Here is a 20,220-nt window from a genome sequence, read left to right as displayed (position 1 = left end):
CCCGACTTCAAGTGGCAGTATTGTCGGTAGATTCAACGTTTGACCCAGGGCGATGGAAACCAGACAGGTACTGCAACTGGCAGCTGAAGTAGTACAGGGCAGCCATACACCCACTGCCAGTGTGACACCCATTACTACTCGTGGCTTAGTAACCAAGACGTGAGCGGCGCAGGCGCAGGCGCAGGCATCCGAGTCCAGGCAGCACCTCGCCCCGCGGCCCAATACGGCTTAGCTGAATCCCGGGGATGGCAGCCGTAACCTCGAATTTTGAACACAAAAAGCGCAACCAATTACGGCGATGACTCCCACAGTCGAGGGATGGTCAGCTTGTACACGGTTCACTCGTTTGGTTCGCTAACTCGAACTCCTCCCAGGTACTGCACAGAGCTGCGCTGTACACTCTCGGTTACGACGACCGCCCCGGGGTTGCAGCATTACTTGCAGGGTGCCTGCTAGAGTTTGTCACCTCGCATCTTCTCGCTTTACTTCCCCGTCCAGTACTAGCATGCAGTGGCGGCACTTTACTCCAACCCCGTTGCAACTTGAAGTATTTCGATGCGCGGTGTCGATTGCCTCTTCTGAAATTGTGACCTACGGGTATCTGTCTTGGTCGCAGGCCGATTGTCCGTTCCTAGGGGGACTGCGGTGGCGATGGCGTTGCATGTGGGTACAAGCCTCAATCTTGCATCTCCTTGCTCACCTGCCCTTGGTCCTAAGCTCTGGTTTGCCTTGATACCCGGCTGATGCACTAACAAGGGAGCGTCCTTAGCGGCGTCGATGACTTGCACCAGTACCATTGCGCTGGGACAAGCCTCCTTTTTCCTTCGACCAGGCATGCGTCGGTTCACATGTCACCACCCCCTCCGCTCCAGTAGTTCGGGCGAAGTTTTTGAAACACGATGCAGGGTTGCTAGTGGCTCCGATGGTTTCGTCTCACCGACGATGCAGGCTCCATAGGCGGTAACAAATCAATGGCAAAATATGATCCCTTTATTTTACAAATGCAAATTCATCTCGAGCGCCGGCGATGGTCCGGACTTTTGCAAAGTCGTGCAGGACATTTCTCGTCCATCGGTCACATCCATTTGGTGGCTGATTCTGCTGTACGATCAGGCTCAACGTTGAAACCGCCCGAGCACCGGCAGAGGCGCCAGATTTGCTCCATCACTATTAGGTCACGAAAGGAAGAACGGCGGCTATTGAAAAGACTTTCACGGGGGATCTATCATATTGGCACTAGACTAGGGTTACGGCAGATGTCCCACTGTCATCCGTCTCTTCATCTTCCCGAGGCTTTCAACCCCTGCACTTGGGCCTTATTGGCCGTTGCAGTAGGTGGAGCTTACTGGTTATCGCACCATCGCAGTGTGGCTACTGCAAACCATCTCTCACGCTGGGATTGAATGCTACTAAAAGGGCTCCAGTTACACGTCTTCAGGTGAGGTTTGAGTCAATACGGCCGGCAATGATTGGCTTGGTTTAACACGCATTGACCGGGGAAGAGTGGCTGCGAACAGTCTGGACCGCGCTGACGGAATAGATTGGCGTGCCGCTAGAGAGGGATCAGCGCCAGTTGGTCAGGAGTCGAGCATGGGGAAGAATGACCGAAGAAGGACAGGAAGCGTTCATCTCATGGCTTGAGATGACAAGCTCCACTGTCGCCAGTCGCTCGAGCTCCTAGCTGGCGACACTACCATCAGTATTGATCACTGGGACCACTGCCGCACGAACACAGGGACAACCCGAGATCCTCAGATGGGGCGGACAGCGGCTCACCGATGCTGCCAGAGCCAAGCTGAAAGATAGTCGTTCTGCTAGTAGTACCTACAGATGAGCAGCGGTTGCATGGTGCACTGGAAATTTTCAGCCGTTTGTTGAGGCACTTCTGCTAACGCAAGCGGCAACACCCCTGCATTATTTTATTGTTGTTGTTGTTCTTGCTGCACCTGGCAGTGGTCCCAGAGATCAACCGTAGCTGACGCCTCCATGTCCACGCGCCCAAGACAAACGCTAGAGAATAACCAGGGAGGGATACCACGCCATACTGAGATATTGCAGTAACGTGTCGTGGTCTGCCCTTGCTAGAAAGTACCTCCGCGGGCATCCAATTCCTGGAGACCATTTGACTCTCGTCCTCGGTGTTGCCGCCGTTCCATCTGCCTGAGAAGGGCCTTCCCTTGTCCTGGCAGGAGCTGGCAGCTATCTTCGCACACATATTGGTCGAACCCGAGGCAGCGGACAGCTTCAATTGTTGGGCATGTGGATTCTCTCCACACATCAACCAAGATGTTGAAGCGACGCAGGAGAAGTGTCACCCAGCACGCGGCAGACAGGACACTACTCTTGTCTTACCTGCCGTCCAGTGGCTCCGAAGACGGCCACAGACGTAGTAGTTGTACTGTATTATTACATGGCACTCGTAGACACATGCTTATGATGGGTGAGCCAGAAGCTGGGCTGATTGTTGCTGCCGCTACATCGCACCATCAAGGCGCATCATCCCATTAGCCGACAGAGGGCCCCTCGCCCTGCCCTGTGTCCACTGCCAGTGTGTTAGGCTTGCGATAGTAGCGTGGGAGGCGACAAGAGCCAATCGAGCGGCCCCCATGCCCTCGGATATGAAGGACGCAGATGAACCCATCGGAGGGCGCCCCGTTTACGGCACCACAGTCACCGCCGCGCTCCATCCAACCCTGCGGCGTGCTAAAGTACGTACTGCCAGGCCAGCAACTGCGTGGACTCCCGCAGGTGCAGCAACAGTGCCAGTAGTGTAGTGGGCAACGGGCAAGGGCGCGGCAGGGTTCCTTAGCCGGCGATTTAGCCCTGAGGAGTCTGGAGGAAGCTCGAGACGCCTGCTGAGTGGCTCATGCCGGCTGGCCTTGCTCCCCCCAACGTGGTCTGTGTTTCTTTGTGAGCGAGGGACTCCGTAGTGCCAGTGCCAGAGCAATACTCGCTCGCAGCATCCCCCGTCTTTTGTCAGGCGCACCTCCTTGCCATTTGAGGCGACATTTCTGGAGCTTGCAAGCCAGGTACGCCCAAGACCACTGCAGCGGCAGCCCAGCAAGGAAGAAGGAGAGACCTGTGGCAGCGTGTTGTTGGTATTTCCGGCACTTATGTGAGAATACAACTCCAAACGCAGGGATTCGCCGGTTCCATTTTTCGTCTACGGGACGCCCATATATCGGCCGCCTTTTCTCAGCGCAAGCGAGGCCAACCTCGGATATCATAACCTGGCGTAGTCCGAGCATATCACCTACTACAGCATCTTGTATGTTATAACAGACAGATCTCCGTCTGCTACAGAACCTTCATATTTTAGCACAGCGAGCGCCCAGCCTGTCCTGCCTCGCTCAGTTCAAGCGTGCGACTATCAGACTCGTCCCCGAGCTCCCGAAAGTCTATCGCCGGTGCCCCTGTTGAAACTCAGTCTCCGCTTCAATCTTCTTCGCACGAGCACGACTTCACCTTGGCCAGTGGAGGGTTCGTGGTCATTGGCTACCATTGACTTCAAGAAGTGCTTCGGGTGGATGGGCCAGCTCTTTGTTTAAGCTCATCCAGTCCGAGTCTGTCTTGTCTGCCAGTGCCAGTCCTACTGGGATCTTGCACCCAGACCCAAGGCAGCTGCACCCCATCGTCTGTGAACCAAACCAAAACTGCAAAGGAAACATTTGAGCCAGCATAAACGCAGAGTCCTCGTGCAGATTGCTCTATCCTGCGACTAGATAGCACTGCTATACGGCTATAGGAGGGGACCCGCGGCCCTTTGATGAGCGTCGGTGACAGCAGGACCACTGTTGGCTCCGCAGCGCTGATACGACAACCAGCGACAAACACCACGAATACCACTGTTGCAGTGGGCTGCTATTAAAAGGCTGCCATTCTTCAGCTTACTGAGCAGACACGACTTTCTATACAGCTTCCGATCTCCGGGCCCAGTCACGCCCTATCAGTCCGCAGCACCACTCGGTGGACTGGCACCTCACACCGATCATTTCCGCTGGGCCAGCCATCTAGGCCAGATTCTCCTGCTCCAACACACACTGGCAGGCCCCCACCGGACGACTGCTCCACGCTCAAAGTCTATAAACTAGCTGAGTATCCAGAGCGCTGCCCGGTCCGCGATCGCTCTTGCACACCACTGAACTGTGCGAACTCTTTTAACTTGGCGCCATCTGGAGCGTGGATAGGCTCTTTTCTGCCACTGGACAGCGAATTTTATCTTCCCCAGGTCCCTCAGTCGCCAGTAAATCCACTGTCAAACGGTCCCCAGCGGGCCTTCAGATCACCTCTGAAACTTTGAGTCAAGTCTTTCTGGTTCCTCCCTTTGGGACTCGACGCCGTGCACTAGCAGCACATCCAGAAGTCATCCAAAGTCAAATCTCCTGCGAACCATCTGCTGGCCTAGAGGTCCTGTGGACGCTGATTTGTCCATTTAGTAAACATCTGATCACCGCCGGCAGCGGCCTGTCTCTGGCGGTCGCGACATTTGCATCCCTCTCGTTATCAGAGCTCACGTCAACACCTCCCCCAGAGCTCTCTTCTTCGCATCTCGGGGTTTGGTGCAGGGCATCGAGATCTGAACTTTGATCTGGTCGATATCTTGTCTCTGGTGAACTTCATAACTTCCTGGCAAAACCACTTGGGCGCCTCAGACAGCGAGTTGCGGGATCGTGCATTTCCACGATCTCGCGCATTTCAGCGTACCTTTAACGCCTACAGCGTCCCTGTGTCGTCCTTTCTTTTTCCCCTTCACACCACTCTACTCTCTGGGACTTCGACCATTTGGCATCTTCCCACCGACGCATGATCTCGATTTTTGCGGTCTGAGTTTCGCCTAGATTAGAGTCTTGGACCTCCCGAAAACTTTCATCTCACAAGGCTCACTAGCCAGAAAGTTCGACACTTCTTACAAGCTTTCACCATGTCATCGGGGGGAGCAGCCCTCCAGCCAACTTTCCGAGGTCATGTGGCCACTACCCAAGATGCTCTAATCCTCTTTGAAGCGTGTTTACAAGGACATCTCTCACATGTACCCCGGCGACCGCACGATCGAGAACGGAGTAGCCTGATCCGCAGCGGCTGCATCTTCATCTACGAAGAAAATGCATCGGGGATCAAGAGGTGGACAGACGGCGTAACTTGGTCACCCAGCAGAATCCTGGGGAATTTCTTGGTATACCGCGAACTCGACAAGCCCTTTCCTCCTGGCGAAAAGAAGCGAGCGATGAAGAAGCAGCAGCGACGATCGACCAGACCTGGAGAGCCGTACGCCAGATCCGAGGGGGGTTCGTTTTCGGACGGCCAGTCTGGTCCTTTTGGAGGCGACCGTGGCACCGCAGCCGACGTCGAGAGACAACTAATAGGTTCGCTCGTGGACTCGTATGGGTTCAAGCAGGACGGGCTCGTAAAGAAGACCATGAGCGTAACCGTGCAGGGAGTTACCCATCACTTGGTGTCCTATTACCACGTCAACGACGTTTTATCCAACAAGCTGCGGACGCCTTCACAGACTGAGAACCTGCAGTACATCCGGCCGCGCCCTGAGCTCATCTCAAAACAGAGCTTCAGATCTCCAATCGAAGAGGTTGACGATGTTGATGGCGGTCAGGCCGCGTACGGCTACAGAGTCAATCCTGCGGGAGTGTATATTCAAGATTACAACAAGCAGCAGTATTACTTGCCCTCAGGATATCCACCTATGGCCCAACAGCCCGGTGCAGCACCTTACGGAATGAACGTGGCCTCGATGCCCGCAGCTTACATGCCGTCACCCGTGACTACGCCGCACCTTCAAGGACAACGAAGTGATTACAATCAATACGATCAGGCTGCGTACAATCGCAGTTATGAGTCGCTCAGCAACTCCCTCCCACCTGCATCCAAACCCATCAATGCGACTCCCACCACCATGCCAGCTATGGTGTCGGACCGCGCGCAGGCTCAGCCTGGCATGTACCCTCCTATGAACATGCAACCACCTCTGAACAACCTAAGCCCTGTATCGATGGACTCGAGGAGCAGTGTCCCGTACCGAACCGCTTCGTATCCCGTTTCCACAAGTACGCCACAGATCGATCACGCTCGCCAAACACAGTCCTCTCCGACGGAAATCAAGTATGAAGATCGCAGGGATTCTGCACCACAGCAGACACAGATGTATCAAAGCACGAGAGCTCCCTACTATGCAGATGGAGCTGGACAACCTATGCCCCAGCCGCATTATCCACCACATACCCATCTCGGACAGTGGGCTACACAAAATCATTCCCATTAGGATTGTGCATTTGATGCTGAAGGCACGAGACCGCGGCCAGAGTTTGCAGTTCCTAGTCCAATTTTTTGAATAGGCGGGTTATATCTCTGGATCCTGCTGTGTGCGTCTAGTTATCACTCGATACCTTAATTATGAGGCGTCTGCGTGCCTCCTTCTGCCCTATCTCACGCACCCGGGATCTGAGAGGCCCGGTTCGTCCGACGCCAGCCTGTCTATCCTGATATACCTCGGCACTTGCATCTGGAGTCTGATGTGGGCACCATGACCGGTTATCTGACCGATGGATTTTTATTTCACAATCTGCAGTTTACTCGAGGGAAGGCGGAGTTCTGCTCTACAGCTGCGGAGGGGGTTTGGGCCGGCCTCATCAGGTGCGCCTTCCTGTCGGCCGGGAATTTCTGAAGCTCTTGGGTATGCAGCACGTCTCTCTTTTCATGAGTATGGTTTAATGAGTTCGAAAAGCAGACACGAGAGGTTATGACTGAAATGGTGAACGGAAAGGGCCTGGTTTATGGAAAAGCGGATTCCCCGACGACAATGCTTTGAATTTGCCGTGGTTTTGTCTGGAAGTGGTTTGTTAATTGGAATGACTGGAATGGCTCAAGGGATGAGGATGCCTTCTATTTTCCTGGACAGGCCTGAATGAGGCACTTCGAGGTCTGATCTCTTTTGCTATGCGCCCATTGCACGACGCGAGGCAGGCCGACCACAATTTGATAGACCAAACTCGTCCTGGCCATTGCGTATGGGTCGGGGTAAAGTAGCCTGCCCATGACACGATATGGCGAGTGAAGGCTACGCCTGCAGTTCCGTTCCAGCCAAGTTGCTCTCCCAGGTTTTGCCCACGTCCGAATCTCCCTTCAGCTGCCACGTGACTGTGATTGACTGCGCATCACGTGCAAGGTCTACCAATCCTACTGTAGTAGCAATACTTCTAGTAATGCCTTTCAATCATTGCGGCAGACGGGACGTTGGACACGGTTTGTCTGTCCGAAATGCCAAACCTGAAGGCTGCTGTGCCAGGCCCCTAGCTGATCTCTACTCCTTCCGCCAAATTGTCCTGGCAAGGATCATCGACGGGACTGATGGCCCGTGCGCACAACTAAGCCCTATTACTGTTGTCACGAAATCATCCCGGATGTGCTCGAGTCCCCAAGCGGCACATCGCAGGGTCGAGGCTCCTCCCATCAAGACCCGGAACTGCAAGCCCGGACCATCGATGTTCACATGGCTACTACAAAGTGGTACGCCAGAAACTGAGGTCGTGAGTGCCGCCTGCCGCCTGGCGATACCACTGGCAGACTCGTCACGTTTCTACCTAGGTATCATAGTCGTCGCAAAATGCTACCCACTCGAGGTCGCAGGGCGAAGTCGGCTCCTTTGTGTGGCCTGCTGGCGCCGCGGAAATCGACAACCAGCTCTTCTGCCCACGCCTCCCAGATATGCATGACTCTTTGACTTTGGCATCTTGCAGCCAAACCAGACAGCATTCTGGCCGATGCAGTAATAAGCTCCTGTCGCGGCTTCCCTGCGCGGATTAGACAAAGAATTGCATGCACATTCCAAGCTCCTGGATGGCATTCTGGCAGTCGATATGGAACTCTTTCCACCACCTTTTCCAGCATCCTTCATGTCTCTCAGGCACATGCTTTGAGTACGGACCGAGCAGTGGACCCGACACAGAACAGCTCTCCCCCTTGCTCCGATCAACCCTGCCAATAATCCTCCCCACCAGGTTGTCCAGTTTGGAGGTGAGTGGTACCAGTAAGTGCCTTGAGCGGGCGCCTCATCAATTACAACCTCCTGCGCTCGGTGTGGGCCAACCGAACTGCCCAGTATTTCCTCGCTGGAACACGTACACGCATGTCGTCAGGAAGTTTCGAAGGAAAAGGAAACAAAAGCCTTGGGTCTCAAGAGAGCTGTCCCGCTGTCACCGTGGCCCACATGCAAACCCAACACATGTTCTCATTGGCTTTGGACACTGGTCTCCACCCGTTCCCTCGGTCAAATTCATTGAACTGTGATGACTACGGTGAAGAGAAATCGTTTGAACCGGCGGTGGGAAGCGGCATCGTCTGGACTTGTACAGAGTTGGCATTCATCGGCAGTGGTACATACAGGCATCATTACGAAACGCGCTCGTCGGCATTCTCAAAGAGCTAGTTACGGCGGTCCAGAGAGCTCCATGTGCACTGTGATCGGAAAGCGCCGTACAACTGTAGTCGCTGAAAGGGACTCAGCAGACCCACCACTACGAGCCACGGCCCACGGACCAAGCTCCACACAACCAGCCTAGTTGTCGAACGAGGCGCAACCTTCCAAAAGCTCTCCTATCAGATCGTAGGCCATGTTCTCTACCACCAAAAGCCCTCCTGATGCCGGATGAACGGGCCCATCCCGATATGGTTGCTGGAGGTACACCTCAAAGCAGACTTGTGTGCCGATCTTGGATTTGTTCATCGTCAGTCACCAGACCAAAGGAAAAACGTACCTGGCTGCATGCGAGCTACATATGCCGGGGTGTGAAGGCGACCATCGGGCCAGGACGATCACTTCGGAAAGAAGCAATTCGTAGAGCCGGAAGACTGTCAGCTGCTCAACATCAAGGTCACCTTTTTTGCGAGTTATAGGCAAGGACATTGGATTCCGCACATCGAGCCGTTCAAGGATTCACCTGCTACTTCATTCCGAAATTTGGTAGCACAAGACATGCTGGGATACCCTTGTCTCTCATTAACTCGATGGTGCCGGCCCCGGCGCGTACGTAATTCGTTTTGCGACAGGGATGTTGACCATTCCGCTGGGTCCTGGTGTGGCCGCTACACCTAGCGAACAAACTAGAGGCCCAAGTCGCTTCTATACGATGCGCTGGTCATTGCTGAAATTACCGGCCACAGTATCAGACAACATCACAGGTTCTCTGAATGCAGACTTACCCCCTCATTTGTCCCCGAAGGGCAAGTGTAGGAGTATGTGGCTGCCTGGCGATGTCCAGTTGGGCTTAGGGGTGCATACTACTACTAGATTGCTGGCACTTTTGGCCCGCTCTCGACAAGACTAGGTACTCTCCCGATGCATTCAAGTTGTCGTTTTGTTTCCCGCGCGAGGTGCTGAGTTTTACTGCAAACTCTAAAGGAAGAACAAGGAAGAGGTCTCCAGCCACAGCCGCCATCTACCCAACAGTGGTTGTGTGGTTTCGGTTATGGCCAGAAGAGTTCTCAGTGGCCCTACCACGCACTGCCGCTACTATGTTAGCGAGGTCGACTCCAGGCCCTTTTCAGCATTCTTCTACTCCTCATCCCACAAATGCAGGTGGCCCTGATGGGCGCATGTGGACGGTCGAGCATTTTGCCATGCTGTTCATGACTGATAAGTCTGGACTTTCCCATTCTGGCGATGTTTGCTTGACGCATTCGTTCTAGCGACACCGAAACCCACGGATCCTTCTCTATATCCCAACTCGCGACTCCTAACTGGTACTGTACCAAGCAAGCATTCGCCTCGGATACTACGCTCAGGTAGCCTATCTGTAGGCGTCGGGCTTCCGAACAAGCGCGCGATCAAGATACATGTATATGGCGATACGAGAAATGATCTCCCTGGGAAGGGTCAGGAGCCGAAAGGGTTCCTTACTTTCCTCTCAAACAGCATGATACTTGGTCTCCTCTGAGGAAAAGGTCTTTAAACGGCCTGATTGATGCCGCTGACCGTTGCTCATGGTCGAGCCTCGGATCTCGATTCATTTTCGGATTTCTCGTGTCTAGTCGATTGTTCCCATTCAATGCTCACAGTTCAGCTAACGGCACAGAACAGCAGCCTGCAGGTGCTACAGACAGTACCCGCACAGCCAACTCCTCCTCGTCATCCATTGGCACCCTTATTGGGGACAATCGTATAATTGTTCTCGGCACTCCTCTTGCGAACGCGTTTTCGGCGTCAAAAAGGCAGATTTATACCTGTCGCTTCAAGATGAACACTTGTTTCCACATATATCATGACACTGCACTGATGGGTGGTGTGGACCTGACTACTTTGCTGTTTCTGGCCTGATACCTAAGTGGCCTCTACATGACCTGGCCAGGGCAGCAGACGAGGCACGGTCAGAAGACGCGTCGGTTGAGAATTGTTCCTCTACCATTCTTGTATACTGTGAGAGATCATCTCGCGCCAACTCAGCATGAGTGAGTTCTCCGCATTTCGGGTGACAGAGGTATGTCTAGTGTGGCTCAATACTTTTTCTTACGGGAGCACCTCTCGTCTGTCACAACCTCTGTTCGGAGGCAGGCCTTAGGCCTCACCTTTTCTGCTGTCAATTCCACCCTTTGGCCTCATAGGGAGCAATTCCGGTCGGCTCACTTCGCTGCGACTCTACAGTTCCGGACCTTGGCACGGGTCTGAGTCCACGAGGCCAGCTGGTTGTACGGGACTCGTGGACCAATAGCCAGACAATTTCACATCTTGAGCCTCGGATACCGGAGGTGTGTCTTGTTTCTTAATGTTACTTATGTTATTGTCGTGGCATAGGGTGTGGATTACACCTTGCAGAGGTATGTTTTTTGTACAATAATCTACTGTCCAATGACTGGCAACACTATCAGCAGGAGGAGATGTGTTCAAGGATGAGAAGCCTTGGCAGGGGGACCGACAACCTAGCCCGGTTCTCGATTGAACTGACAGCAAACCATATCGACTGGCATGGACTACGTGGTTCAAGGTGGTAGCGTTCACGGTTTGGACTATGGTCTCTCCAGTCCGTCCCCCCCGGAGGACTGAGAGTAAACTTGATCCATTTGCTAGCAAACATCTCTCCTTGACACATGTGTATGCATTACATTTTACGTACATATATAGATACCTAGGATATGTATACGTTAACATTTTACGTAGATATCTGTATATGTGTTTGCGTTTTCATTTTACGTGTATATATACCTAGGTAGGTACCTATGGCCGTACACATACATGAATGCCTATATGAATCATGGAAGAGATAAAAGCGGTATGCCTGCGTGGCTGCCGTCTACATGTAGATTCAGAGAGGGTCCTCCTTATCCCTACCTAAGGTACCTATCTATCTATGGTATCTAGAAGCCTGGGTATCTAGGTAGGTAGGTACCTGTCTCTATCTGAAGCTGTGGAATCAATCCAATGACGAAATAATAAATCCGGAAGCAAGTCACTGTGACCGGCTCACCGGTCTGGTCTGGCACCCAGCACTGCATGCAGCATCAACATGAACATAATGGGTTATGTATGTAGAGATATGTGGTACTACCGGACTGATACAAGTAGTAATGGCTAGGTAGGCGAAAGGTTCCGGAGTAAACTTGGGTATAGTCCTTCTACGGTCCCTAGTACCGGTCCCCGGCCTGCTGAGGGTATCTAATAAGTACAGTACTAACTGGCAGCATGCCGGTGGTACAGTACCATACTGTACTGTACCTTAACCCCTACCTTAGCTTAGGTACCTACAGCCTAGATATCCCCCCCTGGATGATGTTTGCCTCAAGGGGAGGGATCTATCTGAGTACCTAGGTAGGTAGGTAGGTAGGTAGGTAGATACTGTACCAGGTAGTTATAGTAGTGGTTGGAAAGGGCTGTCGGGACACTGGGTGGACATGACACTGCAGGCAAGGACTTGGGGTCTCTGTACCTTTTTCTGTCCCTGAGGTTGCAGTGTTTGACTTATTTCCTATCCCAGGTTCTACACTGGGGCCCTGCCAGTGGGGTGTGGGTGTGGTTGGGAATTCAAAAGCTCTCCTCCGTCAACAATATATAAGGATTATCAAGGGGAGTCAGTCTGTGTGTGTGTGTGACTACTATGTAGTGTGTAGAGAATAGTGACCTTGAGTAGGTAGTAGGTAGGTACTATCGGATGGAACCTGCGTGCATGTACATGTACATGTATATGTACATCGTTGGTAGTCGCAGCCCTGGAGTGCAAAGGATGATAAGGTAGGTTCCGGTCAGGTCGTATGTACTACTAGTACATGGCTGGTACTGTATGTAACTTCAAGTGTCCACAGTACCTTAAGGTAGGTAGCTACTACCTCAGATATGTCCTGACTACCTAGGTATGGTGTCGAGGACACGGTACCTTAACCGACTGAAACTGGTACTATATCATAGCTCTAAGTACCTACTGTACCTAGTAGCCCTCACCGGTAGTTACAGTAACAGCCGTGTACTCTCCCCCTCTCTTCCCTCTTTCCGCGGGACACATCCCGTCATGGTCAGTTACTGGCCGCTGGGTTTTATAATTATCTGTAGGTAGCAACTTCAGTCCCTGCCTTTGCTCTGGGTTGGATACTATGTCCTACCCGGTAGTATTCAGATCAATTCCTAGATCAGAACGAAGCATGGCAAGTCAGGTCTGGTCTGATTAGGTATGAGGTACTAGTAGTCACAGTCCTCTTTGACTGAGGCAGTTAGTTCAATACCGGATCCAGAGTCAAAATCATCACTCGAGACTTCGACAAGAAAAAACGTTACCGGTCCGCGGGAGTCAATGGGACGCGCAAGTTTGCTGGGCACTGCAACAGCATTGAATTGCTTATTCTATGGGCTTGTTAGGTATTGCTACAGTAGTAGAAGATAAAAGAATATTTGGAGAGGCCAGAGCGGAGTCAATCCTGGACCTCAAATTGGGGCGGAATACCAGCCCCTGATGGACTCATGAATTCGGTCTCCTATCACTAGTTGGACATGAAGGTCGAGTGTCTCGTTTCGATCAGCTTTTTTCCCCGGACGGCCCGGACGGGACAAACAATCACTCAACCCACCTCGTTACTACCTTCCCAGTCTGTGAATATGGCTTCAGGTTGAGGATGGGCGAGCCCTGTATGGCGAGGGCGTATTAGGTCCAGCTGAATCCTAGCAATTGTCCATCAACATGAAATCATGATACTGTAAGTTAAATGCCAGAGCACAAAATGGCAGAATCTTGTCGCTACACTGCTCCCGAATCCTGAAGAACCTCTGCAAGCGATATCCCAGAGATCCAGAGCCGAGCTTGATTAGTGATTTGTATCAGAAGATTCGATCTTTTTGGATCACAACTAGTCTGTTAATCTTGTTCTCCAAGATATTTTCATTCCGGAAGCCCCGGAGGTGTTTGCTTGCGCTGCTTGGGGCTTGATGCTTGACCAGTTTGTCTCAGGGACGGATGTCAAGACTCGCGGCCGAGTATACTGTCTTCTGAAACCATAGTAGTATACGGTTTTGGATAAGAAAACAGAGTAAACTGTCCTGCGACCAGTATGGAGGCTTTAGTTGGCAGGGGCTGATCACGATTCAACAATTAGGAGGGTGCGGGAAGCTGGGGGATAGGGGTTAGGGGTTGCCTTCAGTTTGGCTTTGGCTTTTTGTGGCTGACAGTGTCTTCTTTCTTCACTTTTCTTGCAACTTGCCGATGCCCATCTTATGCATTTCGAGTGAAGGCTCAATTCTTGTGAAACTTTGTGATCATTCGCGATGCTTTGGTGTACGTGGTTCATGTAAGTTTCCATCGCCAATAGATGGCGTCTGCTATCTATTATTACAGGCTGAGCTGGCGATCGACTACCGACCTACACAATAGTGATAGAGTTCGAGTTGGAACGTTTCGAAGTGAAGCAGCGGGGGTTTATTCATGGAGACATTTCACACTATATGCAATATGTCGCCTATCGTGTCAACTTAGGATATAACCTGGGGCGTTGAAGTTGTAGGATTGTTCACACCTGCATTTGTATAGTATACTAGCTGCGCATCTGAATATAAGGCAAGCCCCGGTATATTCTGTACAACATTGCCAGCTACAACCTGTCAATCATCACTGCAACTTCTTGTCGTTCGGCGTCAATCCTGCCCCTTCGGTTCCAACCTGTGGTTCACTCGCACCAGCACTTGCAGTGGTGTTAGCCGCCGCAGTCGAGCCCAACTTCAACTCTGGAAAACTAATATTTCTTCCCACCCTTGCCTCGACGGCGCGCTTCAAACCCTCCCCGGTCGGCATGGTGACTGAACTTCCTCGTCTCCTACGAGCCTCGACTTCTTGACGAATCTCATCAATGGCCTCGTCAATTTCACGTCCAGGATCACTAGGAATACCCAGAGATGGAGGATAGTTTGTTTCTTGAGCCACGGTCTTTTGCACGTAAGGATAGTTCCGCTTCGCCAGTCTTTTCTTGAGATAGCCCTTTGCTGGAGAAGCGAAGAAGGCCATAGACAGCAAAACTCCCACCAATCCGTAGAAATATACTCGTGCCCATACTTTCAGGGAGTCACCGAAAAAGAGGATGACGAACGGTGCGGTGGTGAAACAAAACGCCAACTGAGTGGCGATGTAGCTGGCGATGTCATAATAGATCTTGTACTTGGTAGGCTTGGATCCGTCCGGGGTAAGGAAGAATGGTCGGAAGTATCGTCGGCAATTCTTGGCCACTGTCTGAATGAACGCCCCCATCAAGAAGGTCAAGTAATACCCTGGATAAAAGCCATGCCAAAACGCCGAGGTCAAAAACGTCGCCAAAGTGGCGCGGAACCCAGGCTTTTTACCCTTAGGCGTCACGCGAAGGTAGATATAATTGCGAAGCCATTTGTTGGTGTTCTTGTTCCAATTGTCCAGATATGCTCGCGAGTTTTGAGCAGTCTCCAGACCCCAGGGGTTGACATTTTCGGTGCGATCCCATCTTGCTTTGCTTGTGACTGGATCAATTCCGTTGTAGCCGATCCCGGCCATGATGCATGCTCCCTCCGTCAACGCCCAGACGCCGTAGTACTTTAGTCTGGATGTAAAGCCCAGCATTTGCAAAATCCAGACGCGGCGGATAAAAGAATACTCCATGTATTTGTCGGACAGGGTCAAGGGGACGTTGTACCATTTACCAAACTGGAGAAAAAGCAGGATCCAGCAGAGTCCAGCCACAGCCTTCCGTGCCGCAGGTCGGCCTGATCGCGGTATCCGTCGGTTGCCTCTGGTTGGTGGAGGTGTTTTTGTGCCAGGGGGCACTTCAAACATGGTGGTCTCGATAAATCGCTGATAATCCACAAAGTCGAAGGCTGGTCCGGCAAACAGTGAAGGGAAAAAGAAAACGTAACCGGCGTAATCGAGCAGATTGGGCATTTTGTAAATGGCCCTCTCTTTCTGGCTGTCCGTCATAAGCTCCGGTTTCAGGCGTCCATCGTGGACGTTCCAGCAGAACGCGCTGAGCTTCATCACCAGAACCATCTGTCCTCCAGTTATGTCCACCACGCTTGGGTCATTGAGTATCTGCCGCTGTATGTGGTTGATAGACAAATGCCCCATGAGGAACAAGAAGGCGATCCATGGCATCAAAGAGCCATCAATGTAATATGCTATTGCGTACGCCCCCACGGAGCTGTACAATAAGGTGCGGACGCCATCATACAAATCGAAAAGGCCGATCAGATAGAAGAGCGAAACCGCGACGATATACGCGTTCCGCCAATGTGGTTTGTTGTCCGGTATCCGTTTCAACAGCCCAGCCAGTGGATAGCTTGCGAGGAAGGCGGCGAGAAGCTTCAATTCATCGACGGACGCGCCGATGGTTTTCGCCAGGTAAACAAATGCTAGGCTCACAGGTTAGTAGTGAGATAGCCACAACGGGGCAGGGTGCATACGAGGATTGATCCCTGGGATCATGATGGCTCGCTCTGAGCAGACTCGTTTTCACGGCTTCAAAGTGGTATCTCAAACATTGACATGTTTTTGTTGGGTCAACTGAGAAATGTGGAAACGTGGGGACAGACTGGAACTGGAGTTGACGATACTTGACGATGTCATCGCTTGGTTCTTCCGTGATTTATCCGGCCGTGTAAAGGCGGCATGCCTCCATCCAAATAGCGGCATGATGTATCCGGTCGGAGATCAGTCCAACATCAACACCAACAGGCACATCCACATGCGCGGTGATATACGACTAGTACGGCTCAAGGCAGTATCGACAACTTGTTGGGCTCTCACAAAGTGGTTTGCCGGGTGTCACGGCCAATTCTGCCCTGTCCGGCTTCCGTCAAAACGCCGTCTCCCTCCTGGGCTTCCTGCCTGCACCGACATCACATACTCAGAAATGACCTGTAATACACTTTGAGGCTGCAACAAACTGAGCCAAAATGGACGTGGCATCAGCCGTCCAGAATTATATCTCCAAGATTGCAGGGGTGGGGGAAGGGGCTGCGGCGTCACAGTCATCGAAAATGAAGATCTTGATCTTGGATAGAGATACCGTTCCAATCGTCTCGACCGCAATCACCCAGTCCGCCCTGCTCAAGCACGAAGTATTCCTCATCGATCGACTGGATAATCCGGCGCGGGAACGCATGCGCCACCTCAGATGTCTGTGCTTTGTCCGGCCCTCACCCGACTCGATACAGTATCTCATTGACGAACTCCGAGATCCGAAGTATGGGGAATACAACATCTATTTCAGTAACATCGTTAAGAAGTCATCGCTGGAAAGGCTGGCAGAGGCGGACGACCATGAGGTGGTCAAGTCAGTACAAGAGTACTTTGCAGACTATATCGTGATCAATCCAGACTTGATGTCGCTGGACTTGGGATTTCCAAAACAGCGACTCTGGAGTCACAGTCCGGACATATGGAATACGGATGCATTACAAAGAACAACCGAGGGGATAATAGCATTGCTGTTATCCCTGAAGAAGAACCCTCTGATCCGGTATCAGAAGAACAGTCTAATGGCCAAGAAACTTGCCACGGAGATTCGATATCAAATCACCCAAGAAGAACAGCTCTTCGACTTCCGAAAACCAGACACCCCGCCGATTTTGCTAATCCTGGACCGGAGAGACGATCCTATCACTCCACTACTTACTCAATGGACCTATCAAGCCCAGGTTCATGAATTGTTGGGCATAAAGAACGGCCGTGTTGACTTGTCCGGGGTGCCTGACACACGTCCCGAATTGCGCGAGATAGTCCTCTCTCAGGACCAGGATCCATTCTTCAAGAAGAATATGTACCAGAATTTTGGCGACCTAGGTGGCAACATCAAAGAATACGTTGACCAGTACCAAACGAGAACAAAATCCAACGCTCAGATCGAATCCATAGCCGACATGAAGCGCTTTGTCGAGGACTATCCAGAATTCCGCAAACTTTCGGGGAACGTCTCCAAACACGTCACTTTGGTTAGTGAACTCAGTCGTCGAGTGTCGGCAGACTCACTGCTGGACGTCTCGGAGCTCGAGCAAAGTCTGGTGTGCAACGACAACCACGCTGCCGACCTGAAGACCCTGCAAAGACACATCCAAAACCCAAGCATTCCAGTCGACAACAAGATCCGTCTAGTGGCGCTGTATGCGATTCGCTACGAGAGAAACCCTAACAACGCACTTCCCGTGCTCCTCGACCTGCTCGCGACAGTAGCCGACATCTCACCGAACAAACTATCCATCATCCCTAAACTCCTCGCCTACCATCACAGCTTGCAGCCCGCCCCTGTGGCAGGTGGCTTCACCGATCTCTTTGACTCTGCCACCTCCCCTTTCAGCCAGTTCCGACGTAATCTTAACCTCAAGGGTGTTGAGAACGTCTACACCCAGCACTCACCCCGGCTCGAGACCACCTTGCAGAATCTTATCAAGGGACGGTTAAAGGAGTTACAATATCCTTTCTTAGAGGGCCACACACGTGATAAGCCGCAAGATATCATTGTGTTTATGGTCGGCGGCACCACGTACGAGGAGGCCAAGACGGTCGCGCAGATCAATGCCTCAGTGCCCGGTGTTAGAGTCGTGCTGGGAGGTACGAATGTGCTCAATTCCACCATGTTTCTTGAAGAGGTCGATGATGCAGTAGGGAGCTGGCCGGATCAGGCCCCTGCAACGGCCCAGGGGAGACTAGGCAGGGCTGTTGGGCGATAGAGCTTTACGTACCGTCCTACATTGATCAAAACGCTGCTGTTATTGCCGCGTTGTAGTTTCTGGCTAGTCACTGGCTTGTCGTGAAGGTTGTCCACTGCCCAAAGGACCCGAAATATTTCTACAATATTCTTCGGTGACAGTAAGACCATACAGAAAGCCGACATTCACGGCATCTGACACGCCTCCATGCTCCGGGATATGAATCTCGTCAAATGCTAGAACCCATTCAAGGCTTTTTGGACATGGCATCAGCCTCAGCCTCGACCTTGGCCTCGTTTCTCTCAGCATCCCTTTTCTCCGCTCTGGCATCAATCTCCTCGGTGGTCAAGATCTTGACAGCATCCTTGTTCGAGACATAGCTCAACCCACTCCACACCGTGGTCCCGGCAACGAGGTACTGCCACCCCTCAAATATGCCAGTGAGATTGTACGCGTTCACCAGAGCCTCGGGAAGTACCGGCAACAACATGGCATTGCCCACCAGCAGCAGTTGCAGGAACGTGTTGATCTTCGAGATCTCAGTAGGGTGCACCTCGGCCGACGGCAAACTGAAATCCCAGTAGCGCGCCATGGTCTTGGGCGGAGGCAGTGAGATCCAACGGAAATAGATGGCCGAAATGGCCAATGCGACGTCGCGCCCGAGAATGATAACGGACAGCCATAGTGGGAAGGTGCCGTTCATGGTCAACGTCACCACCGCGATCGTCATCAGTGCCTTGTCCGCCATCGGGTCGATTACGGTCCCCACTACCGTTTGTGCATTATACTTGCGCGCCAGGTATCCGTCTACCATGTCGGTGACGCCGGCGTAGAAGAATAGCGATAGCGCCCACACCGGTTGCGCGTGCAGAATAAAGTACCCTACCGCCGGGGCGGCGAGCAGTCGGGTGAATGTTAAAATGTTCGGGACGGTGTAGATGTTTTCGTGTTGCACTGGTTGTCGTAGCTTGGGGATGAGCTTTTTTAATTTGTCTTTTGTAGGCGTGGTCGCCGCCGAGGGTGACGAGGGCGTGGACGTGGGCGTGGGAGTTGATGTGGTTGCTGTTGAATCGGAGGTGTTGGAGTTTGACCTGCGGAAATAAAGATGACATGTCAATTCAGAACATACCACGTGCAAGAGTAAGAGGATAAGGAATCGCCCAGGTGAGTGGTAGAACGGAATTTGGCCTGCAAGTTGGGATGGAGGTCCGATGCAAAGACGGAGCAAGACGGTTTGCTAGACCACCAGGCACGCTCCAAGGAGCTTTTGCTTTAGCTGGAGGGCATGATCGAATAGTCCTCTGTATTGTCCATCCATAGGAAGGAAAACAGAGCATCACCCAGCATGCTTGGAGCCTCGTTCTTTGCTCCGAGGCTTGAACAGGCGCACCAGGCGAACAATCAAAATCCGAGCAAAATAGTGCTAGCCGTGTACATGTAGAAATCAAGTGTTCACTGCTCACTGAGTGGTGGCTTACCTAGTGCTGCTGCTGCTGCTGCTGGCCTGGATCTGCTCCGACGGCCGGCTTGTTTCCGTTGACTGTGTCGAAGCCTTGCGAACCTGCCACCACCACCGCCAACGGCGGGTGGAAGCCGCTGTCTGGCTCTGCAGAGACCTCGTCCATGCGACGGCGTGCGTAACCTTGTTTGGTCTAATGTTGTAATGTCACATGTCAATTGATCCTCTTCTTGAAACGCCCCTCTGGGAACAGCTGCAGAGCACAGCGGAGAGGGGAGAAAGAAACGAGCAACAGGCTAGTGGTCAGTCGCTCGGTAAATGACTTACCTTGACACCCGGCATTGAGATAACGATGCTGTATGGGTACACGGGAGCGAAGACACCGTCGGGCCCGGTCGAGATGTTACATATACAGGCATGCCAATATGCGTAGAGGTGCTAACGCCGGACGCGTATCGCACGGCCGACACGAGTCCAAGTCCTCGGGGAGAAATGAGGTGACATGGTCGTGGTTGTGATCGTACTAGCATTGAAGAGTTCCGCGGGACAACGTAAACCGAAGCCATGACATGTTGTCGTGGCGGCCGGATCATTCAACTGGTCGTACTCATCAGTCGAG

General features: G+C 52.3%; 5 protein-coding genes across 6 annotated transcripts; 3 read left to right on the top strand and 2 right to left on the bottom strand.

Moving 5' to 3' along the window:
- The first annotated feature begins 165 nt into the window (after nucleotides 1–165).
- On the top strand, nucleotides 166–1,912 carry HMPREF1120_02851. 2 transcript variants are annotated; one of them, XM_009156898.1, is made up of 2 exons: nucleotides 166–663; nucleotides 770–1,912. In XM_009156898.1, the coding sequence occupies exon 2, from the start codon at nucleotides 972–974 to the stop codon at nucleotides 1,401–1,403; it is 432 nt and encodes a 143-aa protein (XP_009155146.1). In that variant the 5' UTR covers nucleotides 166–663; nucleotides 770–971; the 3' UTR covers nucleotides 1,404–1,912. The 2 variants fall into 2 exon arrangements, with proteins under 2 accessions (XP_009155146.1, XP_009155145.1); XM_009156897.1 differs by having other exon boundaries at nucleotides 757–1,912.
- A 1,036-nt stretch (nucleotides 1,913–2,948) lies between these two features.
- Nucleotides 2,949–7,234, top strand: HMPREF1120_02850 (uncharacterized protein). The gene is made up of 2 exons (XM_009156896.1): nucleotides 2,949–6,685; nucleotides 6,737–7,234. The coding sequence occupies exon 1, from the start codon at nucleotides 4,922–4,924 to the stop codon at nucleotides 6,272–6,274; it is 1,353 nt and encodes a 450-aa protein (XP_009155144.1). The 5' UTR covers nucleotides 2,949–4,921; the 3' UTR covers nucleotides 6,275–6,685; nucleotides 6,737–7,234.
- A 6,853-nt stretch (nucleotides 7,235–14,087) lies between these two features.
- Nucleotides 14,088–15,920, bottom strand: HMPREF1120_02849 (uncharacterized protein; the record flags this gene model as incomplete). The annotated part of the gene is made up of 2 exons (XM_009156895.1): nucleotides 14,088–15,847; nucleotides 15,899–15,920. The coding sequence occupies 2 exons, from the start codon at nucleotides 15,918–15,920 to the stop codon at nucleotides 14,088–14,090; spliced, it is 1,782 nt and encodes a 593-aa protein (XP_009155143.1).
- A 186-nt stretch (nucleotides 15,921–16,106) lies between these two features.
- On the top strand, nucleotides 16,107–19,624 carry HMPREF1120_02848 (uncharacterized protein). The gene has a single exon (XM_009156894.1). The coding sequence runs from the start codon at nucleotides 16,391–16,393 to the stop codon at nucleotides 18,161–18,163; it is 1,773 nt and encodes a 590-aa protein (XP_009155142.1). The 5' UTR covers nucleotides 16,107–16,390; the 3' UTR covers nucleotides 18,164–19,624.
- On the bottom strand, nucleotides 18,390–19,943 carry HMPREF1120_02847 (CDP-diacylglycerol-glycerol-3-phosphate 3-phosphatidyltransferase; the record flags this gene model as incomplete). Its single annotated transcript, XM_009156893.1, has 3 exons — nucleotides 18,390–19,233; nucleotides 19,621–19,784; nucleotides 19,929–19,943. The coding sequence occupies 3 exons, from the start codon at nucleotides 19,941–19,943 to the stop codon at nucleotides 18,390–18,392; spliced, it is 1,023 nt and encodes a 340-aa protein (XP_009155141.1).
- Nucleotides 19,944–20,220: the final 277 nt, after the last annotated feature.

Source organism: Exophiala dermatitidis, assembly GCF_000230625.1.
Source record: "Exophiala dermatitidis NIH/UT8656 unplaced genomic scaffold supercont1.2, whole genome shotgun sequence".
NCBI lineage: Eukaryota > Fungi > Ascomycota > Eurotiomycetes > Chaetothyriales > Herpotrichiellaceae > Exophiala > Exophiala dermatitidis.
This window is presented reverse-complemented; position numbering and strand designations above follow the sequence as displayed.

Excerpts from the sequence above, each read along its gene's own strand:
- HMPREF1120_02850 (XM_009156896.1), top strand. The coding sequence starts at position 4,922 with ATGTCATCGGGGGGAGCAGCCCTCCAGCCAACTTTCCGAGGTCATGTG.
- HMPREF1120_02848 (XM_009156894.1), top strand. The coding sequence starts at position 16,391 with ATGGACGTGGCATCAGCCGTCCAGAATTATATCTCCAAGATTGCAGGG.
- HMPREF1120_02851 (XM_009156898.1), top strand. The coding sequence starts at position 972 with ATGGCAAAATATGATCCCTTTATTTTACAAATGCAAATTCATCTCGAG.